The sequence below is a fragment of the Aulostomus chinensis genome, chromosome 8, assembly GCF_037954235.1.
Source record: "Aulostomus chinensis isolate RoL2024-O1b breed Wild chromosome 8, RoL_Achi_v1.0, whole genome shotgun sequence".
Lineage (NCBI taxonomy): Eukaryota > Metazoa > Chordata > Actinopteri > Syngnathiformes > Aulostomidae > Aulostomus > Aulostomus chinensis.
Window position 1 is genome coordinate 18,743,229 of NC_141327.1, and position 27,451 is coordinate 18,770,679.

The 27,451-nt window shown below is 42.3% G+C and overlaps 1 protein-coding gene across 1 annotated transcript; it reads left to right on the forward strand.

The window, feature by feature from the left end:
* On the forward strand, window positions 1-26,827 carry klhl5 (kelch-like family member 5). Its single transcript, XM_086211462.1, has 13 exons — window positions 1-697; window positions 5,435-5,623; window positions 10,703-10,839; window positions 11,404-11,600; window positions 12,644-12,856; window positions 17,737-17,923; window positions 18,079-18,303; window positions 18,961-19,036; window positions 19,576-19,662; window positions 21,340-21,414; window positions 22,103-22,240; window positions 22,550-22,721; window positions 23,902-26,827. The coding sequence occupies exons 1-13, from the start codon at window positions 126-128 to the stop codon at window positions 23,956-23,958; spliced, it is 2,325 nt and encodes a 774-aa protein (XP_086067588.1). The 5' UTR covers window positions 1-125; the 3' UTR covers window positions 23,959-26,827.
* Window positions 26,828-27,451: the final 624 nt, after the last annotated feature.

Sequence of the window (27,451 nt, forward strand, 5' to 3'; positions counted from 1 at the left end):
CTGCACCTCCAGTCGCGGGTGACGGGCGTGCGGTTGCCAGGAGCGACGCTCGTGCAGTTGAGTTCGGCTCTAACGGCAGAGCAGCACGGGCTCTACCCGCCATTTCCTCCGTGTCGAGCCCTGGCATGTCGAGTAGCGGCTCGAGCTCTTCCTCGCGGAAGGAGTTCGACGTGAAGCAGATCCTCAGGATCCGATGGAGGTGGTTCGGTCACCCCGCGGTCCCTCCGCCTCACTCCCCGCCGCTTGGAGACTACTTTGCCGGGAGGAGAACGGGTGGCAACTCCGGGGAGGGACCCTCAGTTAGCGGTTGTGGCAATTCGAATCCGGGTAGTGTCAACGTAGCTGGGAGTCACAGCGGTTTGGTGGCGAGCGGCAGCGCTGGGTCTAACCTTTGTAACGGCAGAAAGTTTGTTGATCCGTCAGGGAGTCGGGGCGGTCCGGGAGGAGCTGGAGCGACGGGGAGCTCCTGCCCCCGCTCCCTCAGCCAGCCAGAGTGCAGAAGCTCTGCCGCGGCTCTCTCCTGGGTCTCCCCGCCGCCCCATCGTCGCTCTCACCCTGTGGGGAATATGGAACTCCCCGGCGAGGCAGCGGTGCCCCAGCAGGTGCCCGACCCCTCCCCTCATCCCGGCGTTGAGGAGGAGGCGGCGGGCACCGAGGAAATGAACAACCCCCAGGAAACAGACTCCAGCTCCTGCAGGTACGAGGTGCAGGTTAGGGAGCCGCCTTTGGCAGATGTTAGAAAGAATGATACTGAGTCATTTGAAATAATTTAGTTTTGTGAAACACTCACACACTAACATATAAAAGTTTGGGCAAGTGCCTGAACTTATCAACTAAGTTGTAACAATTACAACAACAAACAAAAAAGCGTAGGATTGCAGTGTAATTACATTAATCATTCTGTTGGACTTTGACATGTACTGGGCTGTTTTATATGATGTGTTTACAGTTATGTGGTGATTTTTCAGCCTTCCTGACCCAGTTCAACAGATGCAAATTAACTGTTTTCTTAGTCTGGTACAATTATTTTTGAATTGTGCCTTGTACCTGAAAAGTAAACAATAAAATAGATGTTACACTACACAGTAATTATAATCAAGCACACAGAGGCCAGGTGAACATTTGTGCTCCTGCTTAATGGATGTAACAACTGGATTCACCTAGAGACCGATGTGGTGGCAGAGGTGCCCTCATTATATTCAGAGAGACAGGAAGAGGGAGAGAGAAAATGATGGGTGAGTACCTTTGGAACAGCTTGTGGGACACTCATTTCTCCCTCAAACTCCTAATGAGGCTTCACTATCCGGACTGTGGTAGAAGACAAATGCACTAGCAGAAATGAAAATGAATATGGGATTTTTCTGAGTCAAATTAACAACATTACTCCAGCCCTTAGCCCCGCATTTACCTAATCCTGCAATTGACATTTATATGGCTGATTCTCCAGCTCTGAATAATATTCCCCAGTGATTTGCATATTTTTGTGCACATGTATGATGATGTAGTGTATTGCATTCGTGTGTCCATCCAGCTGTGGTGGTGCGAAAAGACGTTTAATTAATAGTTGCTATGGAGACAGAAAAACAAAACAATTAAGGGCATCATTCTTCACTGCATCTCCCAGATTTATGTGTGTGTTATGATGTGGCAGTAAATGTAATGAAGCAAAGCCAGAGACGAGTTACATATGTGCATGTTAATGTGTTTGTTTACTATACTTACTGACATAATGATGCATCTGAAAGTCTCCCCTCAAGCTTTGTGTTCCCAAGACACAAATCAGAAGATTTGCATATTTCATAGGATGCACGCACATGCACTCACTCTTAAAACAGCTGCCAGTGAGCGATGTGATTTTTTAAAAATCATTATTGTGATGCTCTTTTCTTCACTTAATTCATTTTTACAAAAATAGTTTATGTGAGAAAGAAGAGACAAGAAGAAAATGGGCTGAAAGTACCTTTTCTTATTCAAGGATTTATGTCATATCCTAATGGAAATCACCAAAATTATTGCTGCTTAATCGCCCTGCACATCTACACGCTCACACACATCAGCCCCTATTAAGTAGGCATGGAGGACGTCATGATGTGAAAATTAACATGAACAGACCTTAAATAGGCTTTGTACATGCACAGAGCCATGTTCTTTCACATATTATGGTTGCCATACCAACCCAGAGATTCGTTTCTGTTGCATGCATGGACAGCTCTGAGCATGTATGTTTTCCCGTGTGTGTGTGTGTGTGTGTCTATTCAACCTCTTCCTCCTGAGAGCTCCTGTGTACAGTATGATACTCCAAGAATACGGGTGGCAGAATCCCAAATGGGATCATGGGAAGGGATGCGTATAGAATCCCAGAGTGGCCAAAGGCTTGGGCCGACTCGGCTCCACTCATCTCCTTTTCCTCCTCCTCTCTCTCTCTCTCTCTCTCTCTCTCTCTCTCTCTCTCTCTCTCTCTCGCTCTCACTCTCTCTCTTTCTTCACACTTCCCAGCTTTTCCCCCTTTAATCCTTCTGTGCCTCCCTTTCTCACTAACACTTTCTGTCCCGTGTTCATCTGTGCCCACCCTCATCCATCCATCTGCCCCAGCTTTTATTTCGGCCTGTTCGGAAACAAAAGCATTTGCATGTATATCACGGAGTATGTAACATGTGACCAGGAAAGCACTGTGGTGGTACGATCATACAGAACTAAGTTTAATTTGTGTTAACTGTTAGCCAGCTGGCTAATTAGGCTTGATAGTTACCCACAAGGGAGTGTGTGTGTGTTTGGTGTTTGAGAGAAACAGTTGGGTGAGTGTCCTTGCCTGGTGCAGGGGTTTAAAAAATCTGGCTGCATGGTGTTGATTTGCCCCAGACGCTCTCTCTCCCGCTTTCTCTCTCTCTGTCCATGTTGAGTGCCTGCCAGGCTCAATTAAAGGGACTGGAAGGCAGCATTCCCCCACTTCAAAGCCATCTCCTCTGGCAGTATTTAGCCACACCATTCGCACTCACACACACACACATGCAAACACATACACAAGAGGGCTAAAACTAGCCAAAAAGCTTCCCCAGAGGGTTAGAATGGGATAGGGAAAAGAGAAAAACTCAAGCAGAAATGAACGTTTGGATGGTGGACTATTGAATGAGTAATGAATGAGATTAGTTTTAAACATGAAGAAGACCGATGAACAGGAAAGGAAGGCAGACAGGTCGACTCACACATCCCTAAATGTGTACATAAATGCACATGCTAATACATGTCAATATGTAGATGTGTTAAGTGTGAGATTATTTTTTCAGTTGAATTTATGTTCAAAGTGGTGTTGTGGTGCAGCACTAAAATTATAATGACACAATACCTGACTCTTCAATGATACAGTTGCAAAAATCTGACTAAAACATGACTCAGCTAATGGAGCAGACCTCTGCAAATAAAATTTACTGAGTCATTTGTGTCTAGTCAGCTTAAGTACACAACTGTGGTGGGCAATTATCATAAACCAGGTATGAGTTTCATCAACATGAAGTGCCAAAATTATGATTAATGTCATTCATGTTTGTGTACAGGAAGTTTATTCTTGTTTGTTGTATTGTTTTTTGTATGTGTGCGCCAATGAATCGTTGCCTTCATAACATTAAAATTGAGTTATTCTAAATAATTTGATCAGTGATATAGTATTATTGAATCTTTTACATGGTATGCAGTAATCTGATGTTCCCAGTACTTGGTATGTCTTTGATCATTAATGTATATTAGGAACCAGATGTCAATCAATACACCTTTTGGAGGAGGTCTGCAGAGTACACGTCTTAGTAATCGAAGGAATTATTGACAAAAGTATACTTTGCCATGATCACCATTACCTCAATAAAAAGTTCAGATTCATTACAAATAAATCATTTATATTCGGTGATGTTGATCTCCTATGATGTAATGCTCAAGCTATTATGCTCAAGCATATTACTATACCTTTTCTAGTATCAGGGTACTGTGCAGCTGTAATTCATAATCACAGATATGCCATAAAAAACTTAAAAGTGATTTAAGCTTTGCTTTCTGCTGCTTGGGGATAGCAGAAAGAGCATGTAGACACAATGTTACCATCACCTTTTAAACTGCCTGTTCCAGCAGGTACAAAGGAAACTAGAATTGGTTTCTGGCCATCTAATGAATCTGTCAAAAGGAGTAAGACTGAAATAAAACAGTCACATTAAAGCCGATTCACTGGAAGATGCTGCAAACTCCATAGAGGTGAGGGGAACCGCATGTGATGAATCTCTGAGAGGTCATCAATACAGTCGTTGACATACAGAGTAATCGTGTGATCCACTGTTGATATCGAAATATATCTGCTTTAAGTTCTATGAAAAGAAAAACCTTCTAACGACAAAACAAAATGTAAGAAGGAATATATGTTAGGAGGAGAAGAAGTCCAAAAGCATTTGACTAATGAGAGTCAGAAGGAGATGCAGAGCAACAATAGATCCTGGAACACATTATTTTTATTTCCACAAATTTAGAATGCACTACATACACACAAACAATTTAAAATCCTGCATTAATTCATCCAAAGTCATCTTACATTAAAATCATATACCGAAACAAAACCCAGAATCTACCATATTTCTCTGTCTCTGACCTGCTTTCTGTCTTTATTCCTCTGAGAATATTTGTGTGAATAAAACGATTTAGGACCATTGGATTTGCATTTGTCTTAGCTTCTGGATACAAGCACGCACGTGCTTCCACATCCCTAAAGGAAGTATCAGTTCATTTCTTATCTCTTTGTGCTGGAGGGCCAGTCTTGCCTCTTGTGGGGTTGAATTAAAAATGCAAGTACAACTGTAGCTCTCATAAATTAAATGCTGCTTTGGGAGGCATGATGGCTGATGATTCACAGGGTAGCTATATACTTAAGTACATACCTGTGTAACACACATGCGCACAGTAACGTGCACACATCATAAAATTCTGACTGGAGGAGCTAACAATCCGAGCTTCAACACTTCCAGCTGTGAATACCGATGTCACGCTGTCCTAAAATCCTGTTTCATTTGTTGATGTAGATAAAAAGAAACACGTTGAAATTAGGGTGCAGGGTAAGCTACTGCACATCATTTGGGTTTAACTCCCACAGCAATTAAATGGGAAACTTCTCTTTTAAGTGGGCTAAATTTATCTTGCCATTTACTCCTGGGTAATTGGACTGTTTAACAGCTATTGTCTGCTCCTGTTACACACAGTAACCCGATGAAAGGTGAAGCATATGTGTAATAGACTGATACAAAGAAAAAGATGTCACATGGAAGACACAGAGCACCTGTGTAACACTCTGCACGCACCTGTCCGTCTGTCTTGAACACATGTACTCAAAGCATCTGTCTCCTTCTCTTTGTGTCTCCCGTGTGTGTGTTTGTGCCTTCATCTGCTCGGCACCGTGTGGGCCCAGGACATCAAACAGTAGCGCCACTCTATCCTCATGCGTGTCAATGGAGCCGTGTGCATGTCCCGAGGAGTGTATGTTCACTGCCATGTCCCACGCTGACGTCACCTTCCGCAAGATGGAGGGTTACATGAGGACCCGACAGTTGTGTGACGTCACACTTGTGGCTGGAGAGAGGCGGATCCCTGCACACAGGTAAATGTAAAATGTCATATATATTTACAAATGTTTAATTAATTTAATTGAAGGAGGCTGCAAGTAATCGTACTTTTCATTATCAGTTTGTCATCGTTAAACAGCTCTGAAAGTCCAGAGGGCTGTTTATAAGAGGATTGTTGTGTCAACACCCCTCACAGATGATCAATTCAGGGTGCTATTAAGCAAGGAAAAGCATTCGCATTGAAGGTGCTACAAGACAACAGTTAATAGTTTTAGATTTCCAGCTTAATTACCTGTAGTGTTAATGGTTCATCGTAATTGTTGTGAAGGACTCATTTAAACATTGATGAGTAATACCTGTGTAAGCAGACTAAAAGATTAGATGAAGTCTGTAATCACTCAAAACTACCACTTGCATCATTTTAATTGAATTTGGTTCCAGGGAGTTGTTTTCGCTCCTCACTGTTGGGTGAAATGATTCGGACGATGAATCCACAGAGGAAGCGTTTGGTTGTCCGTGGTGCTCTTTGTAGCAACAGAGGGGGTGGAGCAATGAGCAGAACAGCTTGGTAGGGTGGAGTGGCAATGTACAATTGGGAAGGAAACAGAGGAACAGGCCCAAAAAAGATTTTAAAAAAAGAAACAAATTTCCAACAATAGCATACTCTGTAATTATTGTTTCTGTGGTGTATGTAAATGGTATGTACTTGGTCAGTTCCCCTTGGTCATTTGCCCACAGCGAAAGCATACACGCTAGACATGTAACCACACTATCATATGCAGTGCATATATATAAGAAGATACTGATGAATGTAACACAATTGACAAACAAACACACACATATACCATAATGCATGACGTACACCCCAACTTTTTCCGATGCGTATTCATGTAGAAGCAGCAGCATCAACACCAACACACAGTGTTCAGGTTCACAATGATTTGTTCTGTATACTAAGGAAACAGTTTGGACTGAATCCTTCACACAAGTTTTATTTTTGTTTCCTCTCTGTATCACACATAGTCTACTGAGCCTATGAATCATGTATCACACACACACACACACACACACACACACACACACACGTGCCTGTCATCCACCTCTGTTGCTGTTGCTCTCTGGGCATGTGGCCACTGGTGCAGCATCAGGTACCATCTGCACGAGGATGAGGAGGGAAAAGCAACTCTCTACCAGTAGAAAGACTCCTTTTCTTGCATTGCCTTCTTCTTCCTCTGCCTCATTTAATTTAGTCCTCCAGGCACAGATGGTGACAAACAAAAGACCCTGTTGTGTGAGAAACCAAGTAGTGCGTGTGAAAGCGTGTGTCGGCATCTGAGGATGTATGTTGTGTGTGTTCGCCAGAAAAGTAGTGGGAGTGAGACATCTTTGCTTAAAAGAGGTTGTTTTGTTTGCCATTGATTTATTGTATGTGTAGGATAAAAGTGCTTTTCTTGGAAGAAAACATATACGCTCTCTTTCTCTCTCTCTCTCTCTCTCTCTCTCTCTCTCTCTCTCTCTCTCTCTCTCTCTCTCTCTCTCTCTCATGTGTACAAAAACACTATACATGCTGAGTAGGCCAGTTCTGCTGTGTACAGCTGCATATTTCTTTTGGAGTTTGTTGCAAACAGAGCACTTTGAGTAAAACTCTGTTGTATAATTTCTTTGAGGAAAGGAGAACACAATTATACCTTTTGTCTCAAGGGTTGTACCCTACAACAATGCATAAAGAAGGTATTGTATCTTGAATATCTATTTTTGTACCCCCCTGTGGCCCCTATCTGCTACTAAATATATTTTAGCAGGTACCAAACATATTTTAATCAATCAGTTGGTATGTATCTGGGGCCCGGTATGTGCATGCTCTCCTTTACATGTTTTTTTGAGTGAGTGGAAAGAAAAGGCATAATAGATACTCACTACCCTTCCTGCTTTTTTCCCACTTCTCTTTTTTTCTCTGACTGTATCTCAATGCCAAGCAGCACATCCACACTCAAACGCAATGTTCAGTTTCTAGCTCTTACCATTCTTTCCTGAGTTCAACTCTTCTGTTTCCTCTTCTCCTCCTCTCTCTCTCTCTCTCTCTCTCATTCTCTCCCTGTCTCTCTTGCATTTTGTCTACTCTCTGCTCTCTCCATTACAGCATGACTCACAGTCACTGCTGGCCTGCCCTGTCTCTGTCTTCAGCGCTGTGCACTTATGTTTGTGTGTAAATAACCCGGTGATATATAGCGTGAGTCGCTCACAGCAAGTTAGAGACCCACATGAAAAAAATAAGGACTAGAAGTGTGTGTGTGAGTGTGTGCGTGCGTGTGCAGAGAGTGTGAGATGGATATGAAAGAGACACCTCACTGGAAATCTAGCAGAACAATTTCCTGCTGACTATAGTCTTTTTTGAATGTACCAACTCCCTACACACATGCTTGTATCTGCTTGAGGCGATCTGTCAAGGTCTTACTGTTATAGACAGTAATGAGATTATCATGTACATAAAATACACAAAATAGTGAGCACACGCTAACACACACACACACATCTCCTGTGTGGAGCAGGAAGTCAAATATACACACGCACAACTGAGGAAAAGAAAATCTGTTGGCAAGGGTAAACACCAAAAGTGTTTGTAGCAGGTTAAAATCTGTTAAAACGGTATCAAATGGAGGTCTGTTTTGAGTTTAGTCACATCGCTTATTACAAGTCATTAAAAATACAGAACCCTGCAGTGTTTTGGAAGAACACTGTATCTATGTCACTGTTATTTTACATCAGATCCTCAAGAAATGAGGACGTACCACTCATGAAATGTTAGATAAATAGATAAAACAATGGTTATTTATCTATCTATCTATCTATCTATCTATCTATCTATCTATCTATATGTATTTATACATAATGCTTGTGTGTGTGTTGGTGTATTTGCTTTCAGCTTGACGGTGACATAAAAGGATCATGGAATGTAGAGGCGGGAATTAATTAGCAGCCTTATTATATAAGTGACCTTAAGCTAATTCCTCTCTGTCCTTCATCTGCTGTGCTTCCTCTGTCAAATATCTTTTTGTTGTCTCAGACTCCTTTGCCTCTAAATTTTACGTTGACCTTCTATTAATCATACCCCTCCCTCTGCTACATGAGGTCCGCTGCGGTGAATGACATGTGCAGATGGACTAATCGCTTCTCACTATGTCCTTTATTGTGCCGGTGGGGACTTGATGTGACTGTTTGTGTCTTCTTTTTATTGTTTTGTTAATGCTGTGTAAGAAGCAAGACGTGTTGAGAAGCACATGAAAGACGATATCGAGAGCACAAGTGAATTAACAGTTCAGTAAAATTGCACTGACCTTCGGGCAGCTTTGCCTTGTGTAATGATCTCAATTCTACTGCCCCACATTGTAAAGCATGATCTTTTAGGGAATATAACCATTTTGAGACAATCACTGGCTTCAGAGTGTGACACTGTGCTCTTAATGAGCCTTGAAAATGTCAGCGTGCCCCCTCAGTAAGATACTGTGAAGTCCCAGAACTCCAACAACCACAGTCCCAGCTGTCTGTGACATTATTAACTCTTCTGTTGTGGTTTTGGCTTGAATTTCAACATTTCTATTATACCATACTTTATAGCCCTCAACACTGTCGCCTCTTGTAATGCACCACATTTACTGCAGATGTTTTTTTTTAGGTAAGGCCTTTAAAACCTTATGAATGTTTGGACATAAATGCTGTAAACTTGGCAGAGAGTAACTACTATATACACAGTCTCCATACATACTGGTTTTCACCAGAAGTCAATCCACTGATCTGTATCAGTGTATTATGCCAAATTCAATAATCCTTTAGGTGTTGATTTTCATCAGCACATCACTGTTCTCGTCTGGCTGGGAACATTTGTTCTCTTCCACCCTCATTTCCTGTCATCTCTCCACAGGCATCAAATGAAAGAAAAGCCCCATCCCTGAGCAGTTCTTTGGAACACAGCGATTGCCAGACCACACAGGTCTTTAAAGGTGGAGTCATTTTGGAGGGAGCCTGTAGATATTTGAACTGAACAGCCAAATAAATACACCCCTCTCCCTTAATTGGTCCTCCAGAGTTCTAGGACACACATGACAAATGCAACAGCACCAACAATTGGGCTTGCCCATCAGGAGAGAAAGATGGCTGCTGAGTGTATTTGACTACAGTATCACTTGTAACTTACACATTAACAGCCACTTTTAATTCCACCATCATTGATACATGAAGAAACAGTTTATTGTCATAGAAAAGGAAAAAAAACAAAACATGGCAGGGGAACATAGGCAGTCTTTACAGGCATTACAGGGGTTCATGTGGTGGGATAATACCCAATGAGGCGCCCATTAAGCCACAATAAGCCTGCACCTTACCCTTTCGTTGTACTAGTTACAATGACAATAAAGTGAATCTGAATCTGAAAAAGCATTGTACTGCATATGCAATCATCACTTGGCAAAAAAACAAAAACATTGATTTATATTTTCATGCATTTATCAATCAAAATCTTAAGTTTTCCTCAATTCAATCTCCATGGTATTGCCAGAAGGATAAATCTAGTACTATCACCTTCTAGAGCCATGGCTCAGCTGGTAGCAGGAAAGCTAGCATGACGTAAGCAAGATTCAAAGTCAAGAACAGTGTGTACTGTTGACAACAGTATATATAAACACAATAATCTGACTCCCCAAATATGTCATTCTACCCAAATCAGTGTCGAGCTTTTCACAAGCAGCCACATGTGGCCCATTGCGCCTCTGAATGTGGTCTGGGGGATCTGATGTCAGTGCAAGACGATTGTGTTGTGTGGCCAGTAAACACACATCAGACAGCTACTGGACTGAGGGAAGATATTTCTGAAGTATAAGAAAAAGTGTACAAGATTAGAATGACTCTGCTTCAAATAATGTTATTTGCGCATCTGGTCTGTTTTATATTTGCAAGAGCATAATGGTGTAGTTCATCTAATTTGCTGTCAGTCTTTCCCTTTACTTCTTTTTTTCACTGTTGGTCCAGACTTGTCCTGTCAGCAAGGTCAAAGTAATTCATACCTCCATTACAGCTGTCCATTCTCTCTGACTGATGTCCGACACTCTCACCTCTCACAGACTGGTTCTCTCATCCGTGTCGGACTACTTTGCGGCCATGTTCACCAGTGATGTGCGAGAGGCCAAGCAGGACGAGGTGAAGATGGAGGGAGTTGACCCTGACGCATTGCAGGTCCTTGTCCAGTATGCATACACAGGTACAAACACACTCACCTCCTTCAGTAGGAAGAGATCCTTTTCATGCTCTGGTTTTTCTTCCAAACCATGGAAAACTGATCATACGTTAAAAGGCAAAGCTCATTTTCAGGCACCACTGAGATGCATTCTGTTCATTATTTTACAAGATTTAAGGAGTGACTTCATGTGAGATATTTAAAGAAGCGCTTTGAACATGCTCAAAGGGGAATTGATTTAAGTTTCCCATTATATTTTCCACTTAACTGTTGAAATTGCTCAGCTCAAACAATGTTTAGGAAAGGTACTTCACATAAATCACTGTGTGGGCTTTCATTTTACTCATAAATGCAGTGTCTGGGTCATAGCTTGGGTAGATTTTAGTTTTGGATTGTGTCTTTTATTTTTGTTCTAAAAAATAAAGGCTGTACAGTTATGCACTTTTGCTTGTGTTGAAAGAAGTGTTACTCTGGATCTCAAACCTCTTAAATAATAAATCTTTGACTCTTTAATACGCAGCCCTCTTGTGCCATCTTCTTTCTTGAATTCGTCTTCCTGTCCATCTATTTCATCTCTGTCTCTTCCAGGCCGTCTGGAGTTGCGAGAGGACACCATTGAGTCTCTGCTGTCAGCCTCGTGTCTGCTGCAGTTGTCATCTGTGGTCCAGGCCTGCTGTTCTTTTCTCATGAAGCAGCTCCACCCCTCCAACTGCCTGGGCATCCGCTCCTATGCAGACGCTCAGGGCTGCTATGACCTGCAGAGGGCCGCTCACGCCTACACCATGGTAGGTACTGGAATGCTTCATCTCTAAACCCCCAGTAACCTTATAACCATCACAAGAAGATGAGTAAAACAAATGCTTAGGAAAATGAAGGTCTAATAAAAATAACATAGAACAAAACAACTGGATGCTCAATGTCAGGAATCATATATGTATATTTAAAAAGCAGATTTTAGACTGCAGTCTCTTACTTTACCTTCCCTGCTCTCCTTCCCAACAAGCCACCTTCATACATCAATTTTCTCAAACAAGACTTGCTTTTCCAGTCTTGCTTCTGTTCTTGGTAACAAATTGGTTCCTTGTTCACAACACACCATTATCACCACAATTTTCTTCTCAGGGTTGCTATGGTGACAGTGAAATAGTTTCTTCATTCGATCATTCGTCTTATTCTCTCCTGTCTTTTTTCCACCTTGCCTTCTCCCACCTTGTCTGTCTCTGATGGTGTTTTTTTTTTTTTTTCCCCCTCAGCTTGTGTTTCACTCTTAAGTGGATTATTCAACTTCAATATGGGGTCATTAAGTCATAGGGGTGCCTTTCTCTGGGTCTACCTGCATTTATAATTCACTTACACATATGCACACCTACATAGATTACACAAGGATAGATACATACACAAGGAAAGGCTGCTTGTACAAGAGGTTTTTCTTATGTTGTCTTTCTATAGAAAATATTTTATGTGAGGTTATCGTAGGCTTTTAAACGTCTACCATGATAGTATTCACAATATACTGTACCACCATCGACGAATATGTCACCTCATTATAAGTGTTACAATTGAAACTATATTGAGCACAATGTGAGCTATTACTAGACACACATGGCAGTTTTATATTGGCATTTATAATCCATTTTGATCACCAAGTGACTGATTCAAACCCTTTTTTTGCAGGTTTTTCACCCTCATTTCCTTGATCTTCTCTCTCCTAGCTCAAATCCACCTATTGTTTTTTTTTCTCTCTCTTTCCTTTCATTCTCATCTTTTGCGGCTCAGTACAGTTGTTTCATCCATGGCTCTGTTGTAAATCCCTCTCTCTGTCCACCAGGAGCACTTTCTGGAGGTGGTAAGAGGCCAGGAGTTCCTGCTGCTTCCTGTGGAAGAGATGGAGCGGTTGCTAATGTCGGAGGATATCAATGTACCAGATGAGGAAACTGTGGTAACCTCTTTGTTAACCTGGGTGCATCACGATGCTGTTACCCGGCAACACCACCTTCCCCAGCTACTGGCTCACGTCCGCCTGCCTCTGCTCCAGCCACAGGTGAGACCTTAGGATCATATCATATTTAATGACCTAGGGAACTGATTTACGTTATTACATTATCAGCTGCTTATCTCTTTGTTATTAAGTTGTCTCTGTATAATTACTTTACAAAGCCTTACAGTTGCTCATTTCGTGGAGAGGGTTGGGGTGTCTACCTATGCTAATTCGTAATAACTGACAGAGACTGGGATTCGTCATTATAGGGACATGGGTGGAATGTATTGTGCTGCTTAATAACGGTACTGTGAATCCGACATAGACTTGGACATAGCACATTTGTTAAGATGCTGGGGAATGATTTTGAACTCTCGTTAAACAGTCAAAAAAGTGGGGGGGGGGGGTTTAGAAAACCTATGCAATGTGAAAACCTGGCAACTGCATGACGAATCGACTGCCAGATGCAGGGTCAGAGATTGAGATGTGTTGCGCTCGTAGTGACTTAATTACCTGAAGCTGAGGTAAGGAGCAGGCCACAGACTGTGGTGACCTGCACACTGGTGCCAAACCTTCATCTCCGCTGCAGGAGAATAGAGCCTGCCAACAGGTTGTTGGCCCAGGCTACGACAGATAAGAGAATTTGCAAGGAGTACATGTGGAATGCAAGCGGGAACTGCGGCAGTTACCACAACGAGCTAAAGTAGCAAGCTAACATGAGCGGAGGAAACGGGCCGCGACACAGAGCTACTGAGATGGAGAACGTAAGGAAGAGCGAGTGGCCCACATTCAATGGACAGGCAGGTGAATAATAATAAATACACGTAATTAGTGGTTTTTCAAATCATTATTATACGTTTTTGTCTATCAATAGACGTCTGTAAGACTTCTATTGGACGTCCATATATAGACATACGTTAGCGGTTATTTAGACGTGTATGTTGAGGTAGGAAACAAAATATTGATATGTATCGCAGAATTGATAAAATTGCTCAGCCCTACTCATAGTATATTAGGAGTTTGTGTCAGTCCTCCGTCTGAAGTCCTACTGGGCTTTTGCCATTATACCAGGTCCCTGCTCCTTCCTTCCCTCCTCCTCATCCTCTCTCTTCCTTCCACTGCTCCAGTCTATCTCCGTTTCTGGTTCAGGATTCCTATCCACTGAGCCAATTAGGCAGACTGTAGCCATTAGCTTACTTGTAGATCACATCTATTACCCTGTCTGTTTGCTGTATATGTACCTTTTTCTTTGCTCTCCCCTGATGTTCTCCCTCTCTTTCTTAGCAAATGTGGCAGAATATCTTGTAATACTATGCTGAGATTTATATGCTAGACAGAACCTTAGTTACTGCCTTGGGCTTTGGATACACACGCACACATACATAGGCACATATACACACACGCACGCACCTTTTAAACCTTAATTAAGTGTGATATCTCTCTTAACTGCAGCTAAATTATCTGTTCGCTTCATCTCCCTCATCAGGCGTTTCCCTCGCTATGTATAAAACAACCGTGGAGATAAATCTCCCCTTGTGTCCCCTCCCTCCCCCTTTCCCCATCTTCTCTCCCTGCTTCTCCCCAGTTTTCACACTTGTGCAGTAACACCTCAGATATATGACTTTGCCCTGGTCAGCTGAAATCACAAGTAGCTGTAACATGTAATCAGGGGAGAAGACGGATGGTAGGCAGGGAGCAGTCAATAGCACCAGAGTGAAGAGAGACAGAAAGAGGGAGAGAGAGCTTGAGAGAGAGATACAGACACACAAAGCTGAAGGGTGATTCATCCTTTAGCAATGGACCTGATTGCCACCACCATCACCATGCTAAACTGACAAAAGGATTAAGCTTCAGCAACTTCAGAAGCTGTGAAATGGCAATAAAACATCCACATAGACAGTTGATCAATACTCATCAACCAATTAGTCAGCTCTCTATCTTGGCCAAATATACTCATCAAGAGGATGTCAGGTCACCAGATGAAAGCTGTTAATCCCTGCTCCTCATCAACAGTATCACACAAACACAAACTCTTAATCTGTAGCATTTCAGTTGATGATAAATAGGACAGTGTGCACCAAACAGCTTTACAGAGCAGCAAGTATATGTGATACGGCTGCAACTGACAATTATCTCTACTATTGTTGATTAATCTGCCACTTATTATTTTGCCACAATTTTATTTGAGGGGGGGCGGCTATTAGATGTAAAAAAAATGAATAAATAAACAATGTTAAATAGCCCAATGATACATTTTTTTGTTTCTACAGTGATGAAAACTGGAATCTGGAAGCATGTTGTTTGGGTTGTATGTACTGAGCTCCTCCACATTCTCATTTAACCTGATATCTTGAGGGCATTTCTTCAAATTTAGCAAAAAAAAAAAAATCTTCCACTGGGACTCCAGGATGAGCAAGAACATTTTGGTGGTCAACGGTCATGGTCACTCTGACAGGAGCAGTATTTCAATTTGTATCTGAGAAACAGTCCAAAACCCAAATACATTCAAGTAGAAAAAGTGTAATTTCACATTTTAGATGCTGAGTGTGGCTTTTTAAGATATATAATTTCAGTGTGTGTATGTGTGTGTGTGTGTGTGTGTGTGTGTGTGTGTGTGTGTGTGTGTGAGTGTGAGTGTGTGTGTGTTAAGGTTGTCACAATACTAGAATTTCAATATTCAATACCGATACCAAGAAAAAACTCTATACTTTATACCATTTTCGATACCACTGGGGGAAAAAATGTCAATAATGAGCATAAAAATATTTTTAATGTCTAGAAAATACAATCAATAAAGAACATAAAAATAACATCTATTACAACACATCGGTTAATTAAGCGGCTGACGTTAAGGTGTGCACCTGTTGGCTTTTATCATAATTCAGGGCTCTCGAGTCTCACACATTCGCTGTGTGAAGCACGCATGACTATGTGTTTTGACTTCTTATCCTTAAATATCACATTCGGTCATGGTGAAATATATGTTGTTATATAACATGTAGCCTAGCTGATGCTAGGAAAAATAGTCGTCGATGAATAGCCTACAAGACAACACATCTATGATCAAACTCCCCCGTTCTCACATCTCACTCACACAGAGAATGCAAATTTGAGAGCACTGATCATAATAATGCTTAATACTTCAAATGGGAGCTTTACTGACCTCTCTCAATTCGGTGGAAAGAGTGGGGTGTCTGTCTTTCAGGAGTTTTGTCAAGTTGCTAGTGCTACTTGACTTCATCGCCACTGCTTTGTAGCAGTGCTTGCAAACAGGCCTGTTGATATCTATGACTTCCCCTGACTGTTTGCCTCATGTGTAAATACTTCCATACTGTGCTTTTGCTTTTGACATTTTCAACCAAAGTTGGTCGCAAAGGTCCAGCAGCAGCACTCGCTATGTTTCACCAGCTCTGTCCTACACATGCCGAGTGTGTGCGTCCATATTGTCCCTAAAGTCCGAGTGTTTGCTTAGAGGGAGGCGCATTTTTCCTCACTGTCCGCTTTGAGGTAAAGAGAGGACAGGGAGGAGAAGATGGGAGGATGCCTACTACATTCTGTCTTATCTCGCCCTCCACATTTAGTCCTTCATAACATGATAGATAAGCTGCACAGGAGATGGGAAAACACATCGCTGTCCCTCTCTGTCACACACACGCGCGCACACACACACACACACACACACACACACACACACACACACACACACACATACACAAATGACTGCCGAAATAAGGTTCACCCTAATTTGTCTCCCAGTGATTGTATGCAATTGAAGCATGGATTCACCCTGGCGTGTAAGCAGCTTATCCATTTACCATGCTTGCTTTACGCTCTCCACGTCAGCTGAGAAAATTGATTTCATATTCAGTGACCAAGTAGAATTATTTAGCCAGAATCTTTTTTTTTTCTTTTTTTCTTTGTCGGGATGGGGATTATAGAGGAAGTCACAGAGGGAAAAGAGTGTAAAAATAATTTTGCGTTTCTTCTTTCCACATGTATCATCTGTTACACTTGTTCACTCTGACTGTATCTCAGCAGAATTTCCACTACATTTAGAGCCAACACACACACAAAACACACACATACACACTTGTATACACACAGCCTACAAACTTAAAATGACTTTCATAAAAATTGAAGCTTCTATTGAGCCCCCGCTGCTCTCCGTCTATTAAGACACATGTACACAAACACACACCTATCTAAATGTAAATCATGTATCATGCTTTCCTTCAGCTGAAACTTGCCTCTACCACAGACAGTGATATGCTGTGTTTATGTGGGGGCTATCTTTGCAGGGACTAAATAGAGATTTGAGACATCTTCTTGAGGACATTTTGGGAAATTGGCGACATTGTGGTCTGTCCTTGCTTTCTGTGACACAATTGATGTGCAGTTTGAGAGTTAAGACTTCGGTTTCAGGTGTAAGGTTGGGGAAAATTTAGAATCAAGTATGATGGCAAAGGGGCTGGTTTTGGAATGCATTATATCAGTGAATGTTCTCGCCATGATAGCTGTACAGAAGGTGTGTGTGTGTGTTGTGTGTGTGTGTGTGTGATCATAAATGAGGTAAGAGAATATGGAAACTGATGAGATGCTGAGGATGGATAGATTATTCCTCTAGTGTGTCAGATGATCTGTGTTTGTGTGTGTGTGTGTGTGTGTGTGTGTGTGTGTGTGCGTGTGTGTGCGTGAGCTCTAATGATGTCTATTTTGATCTAATCTCTCAATCAATGCGAGAACAGCTTTCTTTTGACCCTCAGACCTCTGCAATCAGAGATAACGTCGTAACCCACGCCAGGCTGTACCAGCACAACACACACAATCATTTGTCATCTGCTCCCTGATAGCAGCTGGTACATGTCCCTGTGTGTTTTATCAGTTTACTTGTGTGTGTGTGTGTGTGTGTGTGTGTGTGTGTGTGTGTGTGTGTGTGTGTGCAGTTCTTGGCAGACTTGGAGACCAATCCTCTGCTTCGGGGCAGTGTGGATTGCCAGCGACTGCTGATGGAGGGAATGAAATATCACCTCTTACCCCAGCGTAGACCCTTGCTTCAGAGCCCACGCACCCGGCCCCGTAAGGCCACTGTGGGGGCCATGTTCGCTGTGGGGGGCATGGACGCTACAAAAGGTAGCACATTCACTGTGAAAGCATGAATAAAATATAGAAAACGCTGCATGGAGCATAAAGGAACAATGCTCAAGTTCTATGAAGTTAAAACGTGGCAAAGTAAATCAGAGACAGCATCCATCCCTCCTGTTTGTTGTGTTTCTTTGTTCCGGCAGGTGCTACCAGCATCGAGCAGTACACTCTGCGTCAGGACACGTGGAGGCAGGTTGCTACCATGAGTGGGCGGAGACTACAGTTTGGAGTTGCTGTCCTCGATGGCCGTCTCTATGTGGTGGGAGGTCGAGATGGACTCAAAACCCTCAACACTGTGGAGTGTTACAATCCTCACAGCAAGACCTGGAGCGTGATGCCACCCATGTCCACACACAGGCATGGCTTAGGTGAGTTCCTCAAACCCAACCTGAACTTTATTCACCCAATGCTCATGAGCTCTCAGGTTGCTATTTACTTGGTCATCGGCCAGCTGATTTTCAGGGAATTATCAAACTTTGTGATTTCTGAATTTTTTTCTTTTATATTACTCAAGAGCACCTTTAAAGGAGATGTGTTTTTGTGGTGTTTTATTCATCCTTGTCAAAAACAACCTTTTACTCTTCTAACACAGCGAAAGATCATCTCCAGATCAGCTCCTCAGTAGTGAGTGATTCAGTGTCATGCTCAAGGACACTTCAGCAGGGTGGATTAAATCCAAGAGCTTTGTTTGAATGCCCCCCCGCTGTTCAAGCTTTCCATTACAATGACAAAATTTAATAAGGCATGCTATGCTGGTTTATGAACGTGTGCATGGGTGTGAAGGGGATAGTGGGGAGTCAGCCATACATCTGGCAGCACAGATGCTTTGGCATACAAATCTCTTGAGTGTGGAGGTGTCAACATGCTGTTAACTCTGCACGCCAAAGCCCCATGTGTGGTTGCACACACACTAAAAACTCACACCTCTTGTCCAAAACGTGTGTGCTTATACGAGCTTGTCAAGGCTGATAATGTGTTGGTGAGTTGCCATGATTTAATCAAACATATGTGGATGTGTGTTGCAGGTGTAGCCGTCCTTGAGGGGCCCATGTACGCAGTAGGTGGGCATGATGGCTGGAGCTACCTCAGCACAGTAGAGAGGTGAGAGAATCAAGCAGTTGACTGAATGGTAATTATCTGCTTAAAGGTACCATTTGTAGGAATCAGAGCAAGCTAGTGCCAGTCTGGTGTCTGTAGTCTTTGTGCCTCAAGGGGGAGTTTCTGGTATTATGTTGCCCCCTATTGGTCTGGACTATGGCTCTATAGCGTCGTCATGTTCCAGTATAGCATTGGCTATGGAGAGGGCTAAAAGGAAGCGTATTACTGTTTCTGTGACAACAATATTGTAAAAACTATGGACTACCTTACCCCTTGCTTTTAATTAGCCGATCTATTTGTTACTATTACTGTTTTAGTTTTTTCTTTCATCGTGTGCATCAGCTGAATGATGTTTGACTCTACATTTTTTTATGTATGAGGGGAGATGTGCGTGACAAATCGATCCAGTAGAGGCATCAATACCCTAACTAGATTTGCAATACAGTTCAATCTGCAGTCTAAACTCCATCACTTGCTAGAGCAAGTTTAGGAGTCCATGTTTGAGCATGTCAGATTGAGAAGTTGTTACCTGTGTTGACCAGGTGGGACCCTGCAGCTCGCCAGTGGAGCTTTGTTGCTAGCATGGCGACACCCAGAAGCACTGTGGGAGTTGCTGTTCTCAATGGCAAGTAAGTGAGCTCACAAAGACACACCTGCATTGTCTCACACCACCTCTTAAGTTAAAAATATCCATTTAACACCTAAACTGTCACACTGAAGCGCTTACAGTGAAATCCTGTTCTAGTTCTCGGATATTATTGTTTGCACTGTCAGTAGTATTGTGTGTTGCTGACAGGTCCACCAGACCTGTGTACTGCACAGATGTAGGTTTGGCATTTTGATGCTCATTCTAGTGTGATAAAGAAAGGGACAGTTGATAGGTTACATCTAGAGATTGTGTTTTCCAGTTCCCTTTTTTTTGGGGGGGGGGGGGGGGGGGGGGGGACTTGCTGATTCTGATTTTCTCTCAAAGAACTATACTCGATAGAATGCAAAAAAATTAAAAACAGCTTTCTTCAATGGAAACTTTTACTTTCATAATCACAAAAGTTATTACTCTTACAGTTTTTTTTTCCAAATTGCACCGTGACCAGATCTTTTCTTACCTTAAAAACACACCAAAAAAAAAAGTATAAATGAAGTGCTCTCCAACCTGTTGTGTATCCAGGTGTGTCTGACATATCATTTATTTATGGAAATTAAAGTAGTTGAGTGCAACAGCCAGTGAAGGATACGAGACTGCAGTTTACTGGCCAAGCCAGGCACAGTGAAAACCGGCTGATTCTGGTTCCTGGCCAGGTAATTGCTACATTCCTTGTTACATCTGCATCAACTGAGATTAACACTTTTAGTGCTTCTGACACCACAAATCTAGCTCTGCTGTTAATACCAACTAGATAAGAGGAGAAATGTAGGAGATTGTCATGAAAAATGTTAGGACATGCATAACACTCCCCATGAGTTGTGAGGATGAGTGTTCATAAATTTTGCTGTAAATAATATTTTGCTGCTTTTCCTGCCCAAACATTATGCTATATCGAACAGTAATGGAAGAGATGTCAAGACTCAGAGTCAAGCTCATAGGAAGACACACACACATACACACACACACACACAGTCAAGTATATGCACGAATGATGGATTTGATAAGTTCTCAGTGTTGAATCTCCTCGCCTCCCCCCAGAATTCTCCAGCAGCTGACAAGCAAAGTTATTAGCATTGCAATATTGCACAGCTTCTATTATTCAGAGAGATGCTACTGAGAACGGTTTTATAGATGGTAATTAATACAGAAACAACTGATTTGTGCTAAGCGTGCCCAGCAATAGAGTGTGTGTGTGTGTGTGTGTGTGTGTGTGTGTGTGTGTGTGTGCGCGTGTGTGTGCGCGTGTGTGTGCGCGCGTGTGTGTGTGTGCGTGCGTGCGTGCGTATGTACACACACGCGTGACGATGCGTGCATGTGTTGTGTATTCTCGGGACTCTTCACCTGATGGAGTTCATTACATGCTTGGTTGGTTCTGTGACACTTCTTTCTTTGCTCCATGAACTCGACATCCATTGACACATGGGCACACAAACACATATGCTCACCGTGGAACTCCTCAGGGTCGTAATGCCCCAAAAGTGTTTGCTGTTGGATTTTGTTTCCCTTACGTTGCCCTCCATATCCTACCAACACACATACAGGCTTTTTCCCACTTGGTTCAGTGTCACTAAATTGAACTGGTACCTCCCGAATCCAGAGGTGTCAGTCTTATCTGTGTATATGAGGGTGTCCAGAAGGATAACAGCATCGCCTTTTTTAGGTTGTATGCAGTCGGAGGTCGTGACGGCTCCTCCTGCCTGCGGTCAGTGGAGTGTTTCGACCCCCACACCAACAGGTCAGAGACTATTAATTTTACAGGGATAAATTCTCAGGACATTTCAACAGACCACAATCAAACACAGGTACAATATTTGACACTAATGACAACTGACAGCAAAGCAACAGCATCAGAATCCCAAAAATGTCTATTGACAAACTCTCATCCTCTGGTGTGATCCAGGTCTTCTTTATCCAGCCGTATGTTCAGTAGACCACAAACACTTTAATTTGAGCTAAACACAACTAAGAAATAACCCTTCTCATTTGGCACTTGTCTACAAGAGCAGATTCTGAATGAACCGATTAGATGTGATGGTAAATGTCACTGTGATTTCATTAAAAAGTATTTTGGCCGTAACTGCTGTATTCCCATACTAATTATGACAATTTACTGCACAAATCATTCCATGAAATGATGAATTGATGTCATTTCATATCCCAGAAGTCAATTAAAATTGTGTAATGTTCTTCAAAACCCTGTTCTCATGATTCAGTGAGTTCTGTTGTGCCCAAAGGGAAACTTAGAGACTTTATTATGATTAAACTACTGAACTACAGTTTACTACAAGTTTTGACCACAGCCATGTAGAATGCAACTGGATTGGTCGGCAGAGGCACATGACCTCAAGGTGATTTTTTTGTTGTATGTTGTTTTTTTTTAATTTGCTGTCTGGTGGTAAAAACCTGCTGACATCCATCTACAGGTGGAATGCATGTGCCCCAATGGCTAAACGTCGCGGGGGTGTGGGTGTGGCCACATGGCATGGCTTCCTGTACGCCATTGGCGGTCATGATGCTCCGGCCTCATCTCTGGCCTCTCGGCTAAGTGACTGTGTAGAGAGGTGAGGTGTCATTAGTGTGTTTATTAAAATACATTTCACATGGTTTAACTGTAATATACTGTTACAGTCACATCTGGTCAAGTTTAATGAATTCAGCCCTTTTTTTTTCAAATCCTGAATATGTTTCTGAAGACTTTATTGGCAAATCTATTCCAAAGTGTCATCTTTAATAACACAGATTTTTTGAGGAGTCTTGATTCTGTATCAATCTCTGATTAAAAATAATTACACAAATTGATTAGTGTGTGTGTGTGTGTGTGTGTGTGTGTGTGTGTGTGTGTGTGTGTGTGTGTGTGTTTGCGTGTGCAGGTATGACCCTCAGACGGATGTGTGGACAGCAGTAGCCCCAATGAGCATTAGCAGAGATGCTGTTGGTGTTTGTCTCCTTGGCGACCGTCTCTATGCTGTGGGCGGTTATGACGGACAGATGTATCTCAATACTGTGGAGGCTTATGACCCTCAGACGAATGAGTGGACACAGGTATAAACACCCTCACAGTGATAGCACACACACTCATATGCTACGCATGTGGTAGGACACTCAGTGACTCATGCTGGCTGACCTTCTTCCAGCTGCTCACAATGTATCATGGCATGTTTTCATTGTTCGGTAAATGTGTGTTTTCCTCATGCTAAACTGTCCTTGCCGCAGCAGCAGGAGAGATAAAGGAGGTCTGTCTCAAAGTTGAGCAAACCCATCCAGCTGTCTCTATCACACTTCCTTGATAGCCTCAGAATATTTCCAACCAGTGTTGTTGGAAATCCGCCATTTTACCCACGTGCACCATACTGAGAAGGATGTAAGTAGGTGGAAAACAGAGATCATTCAAACTGACACAAAAGGATGAGGACACACTGTGATGTGAGGGGATTTGTTGAGATCATTAAATGGGTCCTTTATTTACTGCCAGACTGTACTGTCTGACATGTCCCAGCAGCAACACTTTCCCTCTCACTTCAGCACCAGCCTGTCAGTCTTGTTATCTGAAGACAGATAGAACGGCTGACTGATGGTCAGCTTGGACCATTGCTGCCTCCACCCTATCATTCACTGAACTTTAAGTTTCACTCTCTTCCACTTTAAATCAAGATTGTGTCAAGATGTGTGCGTAGTTAGCATGGAAGTGTTGATTTTCGAGCAAAATATATAAGAGTATTTAACATTTGATTAAAAGTTCAAAGAGTTTCCAAGTCAGATACATGAAACGAATAATTTCAGGTAGGGGAATTACCAGCTTTATAATAAATCTGAGTCAGACCTTTGAGCTGTCACAGCTGGGGATCAATAATGTATTTCCTCTCTGAGTATCACAGTGCAGTGGATTTACCATAATCTGTCAGTAGTATATTGGAAGAGTGATCTTCAGCAAACCCTCATATTCATGTAAAATACCTTCAAAAAGCAGGATCATTTGAATACAGAGATGAAAGAGCGAATAGTCTTCTTGTAGCTTAGTGCCTCACAGACACAACTGTTCAAAATGGCGATGGGGCAGGTGATGAGATACTAATATGTAGCTTCAATGCATAAATACCCTGTCTTGATCATTGCTGTATCAATATTTTGTCCCTCTCTCTAATTTCAGTACTACAATAACTTGATGTTCTACAAAATGTAAGCTGCACCTACTGATGTCCAGTTGTGCCTGTTGTGTGTGCAGGTGGCACCTCTGTGTCTGGGCCGGGCCGGAGCCTGTGTGGTCGCCGTCAGACTGTGACAACACAAACACCTGATGACGAACATCCATCCATCCATTTTCTATGCCGCTTATCCGTTAAGGGTCGCAGGGGGGCTGGAGCTTATCCCAGCTGACATTGGGCGCAGGGCCCTGATGACTAACTTTTTTTTTTTTTGTCACCTCTGATGTGCCGACTGAAGTTCAACCCACAAAAAAACCCCACATCTGGCTGCCTGCCTGTGACCACAACTGGGAAGGGAGACAGTGATCACACATGTAGGTTGTATACTGTCTTAATTTGACTCTCTTGAAAGACAGCCAGCCTCTCGGGTTGGGGGGTAAGGTTTAGGTTTGTGTCACACTTTCACATACGAGCATCCTGATAACTCCCAATGCAGAAGTGAACAGCTAGTGACAGCCATGATGAAGGGGGATCTGCAGTGCTTATTTGAGCATGACACAACATCTGTCTCAGGTTTTTTTGTTTTTTTTTCCTTGCCTATTATTTTGCTTCTACAGACAAGGTGGAACACACGCGCACACACACACACAAGCCTTCATATCTGCCTTCGGCTGCTATTTTCTACCGACAGACAGATGAAAGAGACAAATTGTCAACACGGCTGAGATGCTTCATCATTTCATGCATCTTAACAGCATCTGATCGTTCGTATTGATGCTATTTTAAAATATTCTCCATTATTTTATGCTGCAGGTGGCAAGTGCTCCCCTCTTCCTTTTCTCTCACTCGTCCACTGACAGATGAAAAAAGAAACTTGACATAATCAGCACAACCTTATGAAGAGCGATAGTGTAAGAAACCGCTAGCCTCTTTATTCTATTTAGTCAAAAGCACATCATCTTTTATGCGATATTTCTGTCTCTGTGTGTCTTCTACGTTGTATCACCTCACATCTGAGAGGTACAGTACTCCGATATGCAATCTATCGTTCAACAGGGTTTTTTTTTTAACATTGATTCAAATATTTTATCCCATAATTGAGGTCCATTGAGTCTAAGTTTAAAGCCCAAGTACTAATAATGATAATAACTGTGTTGCCGTTTGTTTGTCCCTGCAGGGAAATTTGTTTTCAATTTCCCTCGGAACACAGGGTCAGCTATTTTACAGGCTCGGTTTTCAGATGGGCCAGGCAGGCTTCTCTGTCTGCCGACTACTGTCTGTCTTTTTTTTCCCTCCACTGTACAGTAGATATTTCTCCAGTGTGTGTTTGTGTGTGTGTGTAATGTGTTCGGTTGTTCAGAAATGGCAGGGAGTGTATTTTTATCTCAAATGAGAATCTTCCCCTCTCCACATCTTCAATTCCCTGCTGCTTTCTCTTCATCCCCATTTTCCCATTTCATCACTGCACACACACATGCACACGCAGAGTACTGCAACATGCATACAGGCACACACACACGCACACACACACACACACACACATACACACACACACACAAATACATGCACCGCCATGTTTGAGAGCAGAAGTGGAAACCCAGACAAAATGAACAACAGACCTTATAATGAGATGGTGGATTTTAATAACGTTGGTTCAGCCGCCGCCGCCAATGTTTTGTTTGATGTCAGGTTCAAAGCATCATTAGATTTGATGCTGCTGCAGACAAACTATCAGACATGAGTGGAAATGTATCCTGTGAAATAACCTCATGTTTTCATATCTGTGGCCTCGTTGAAATACAACTTACATGCCAAGGATGTGAGGCTCAGATTTCTAACACACCTCACCACCTGTGTCTGCGTGATTATTTAGAAAAGGCAAACCTCATGATGTAAAACCTGATATTGTAGTGTTAATGTTACTTTCACTATAGGCTTATGTCTCCAGGAAATGACTGTGTGTCCTCTGAAGTGATGGAAACATGACCGTGTGTGTGTGTGTGTGTGTGTGTGTGTGTGTGTGTGTGTGTGTGTGTGTGTACAGAAAGCAGACTCATATCAGTGAGAGGCAAAGCTAAGATCCTGTCTGAACTGACAGATCTAGAGCTAATGTAGCCCCCAGGATGCACCTCACAAACACACACGGACATACAGTACAACACACACACACACACACACACACACACACACACACACGGTGGTAAAATGACACACTTAACCACGCAGCTAAAAGCCAAGCGGCCCAGGAGCCAGCGAAAACTGAAAAGACTGCCAAATTTTCCAACGTGACATCTAAAAATGCGGAGAGGGTCGGGCCAACCTCAGCTGGGCTTGAATGTTTATTCCAGCCAAATACTGCATTATTATATTTTCTTCCCCTTCACACCCACCCACTGTTTATTTTGAGGATAATTCTCTTTACATCAGAGCTGAAGTCTTTGATCATTCAGAGGTTGAACAGAGAAACACATTCCATGTAAAACTATACATGATTGTATATTATGCACATAAATGAATATAAAATCTGTATGTAATCTACGTGCATTATGCTTTATATTATACAGTGTCCTCTCAGTATATGTTAGTGTTTCTATTTGTACCATGAATTGAGACAGAAAAGAGGCGACGTGCTGTGTGTGAGAAATGGTATAGCTGTTCATCTCCTTTTTTTTGTACCAGAATCGGCTCCTCTTTTACAATATAAATGTACAAATATATAAGTATGTAATATGCTGTTATTGGTCTTTTATACATTAAAGCTGAAATGTAATTTAACACTTGCTTGTTTTTTTGCGTGCGTTTTTTTTTTGTAAGATACGACATCAACAACAGTTTAATAGTAGCAGCTAAATCGTGTTTATGGTACAGTCTGTTTTGTAGGCATGTTCCATTTGTCAGCGAGGCGTATAAATGACATCACGGCGTATATTTGTATGTTTATATGTGGCTCTTATGGTATTCAAGCAGCTTCCATCAGGGTGCCTGTGCGGGTCAAGAGGTTTCTTTGGGGTTTACGTTGGTTTTGCTGCTGAAGTACGACTCTGCATTAATTTCCCAGACTGGTTTCAGCCTGAAGGTTAATATGAACTGTCATTATTCTTAAGTGTGGATGCTCTAATTTAAAAAAAAATAAATTAAAAAAATGCTGCTTGAGCCAGAAACACAATGGCAGCTTGAAGCCAGCCTATATGAAGAAGAGAAATGTTCACAATTCAACACATACTTTACCCCCGGGAGTGCGGCCAACTGATTCACTCTGTTATTTATTGCAGGGGAAACATTAAATCACGGTCGGCTCTGACAAACGTCTCCCGGTGGCGCTGAAAGATGACGCCGGTGACCTTGTCTAGCCATCTTAACAGCACCTGAGTCCATTATAGATGACAGCAACAAGGGAGAGACAGAAAGTGTGTGACTTAAAAGTTAAGAGGTGTGATTGCATGTGAGCTTTACCAGCCCCGTCGGCCCCCTGCACGACTGGTGTAATGTGTGCTATTGCCTTGAGGTCTGTGTGTTTGTGTTGCAAAGAAAATATAAGATGAACCTGAATTTTTTCAGTCAAAACGCACTCCATCCCTGTCAGATCAAATCAGTCAGGAAAAAAAAATTAATTTCTAAATGTGCGGCTGA

Excerpts from the sequence above, each read along its gene's own strand:
- klhl5 (XM_086211462.1), top strand. The coding sequence starts at position 126 with ATGTCGAGTAGCGGCTCGAGCTCTTCCTCGCGGAAGGAGTTCGACGTG. Across the intron at positions 698-5,434 it reads ACAGACTCCAGCTCCTGCAG|GACATCAAACAGTAGCGCCA; the intron begins GTACGAGGTGCA and ends GTGTGGGCCCAG. Across the intron at positions 12,857-17,736 it reads TGCCTCTGCTCCAGCCACAG|TTCTTGGCAGACTTGGAGAC; the intron begins GTGAGACCTTAG and ends GTGTGTGTGCAG.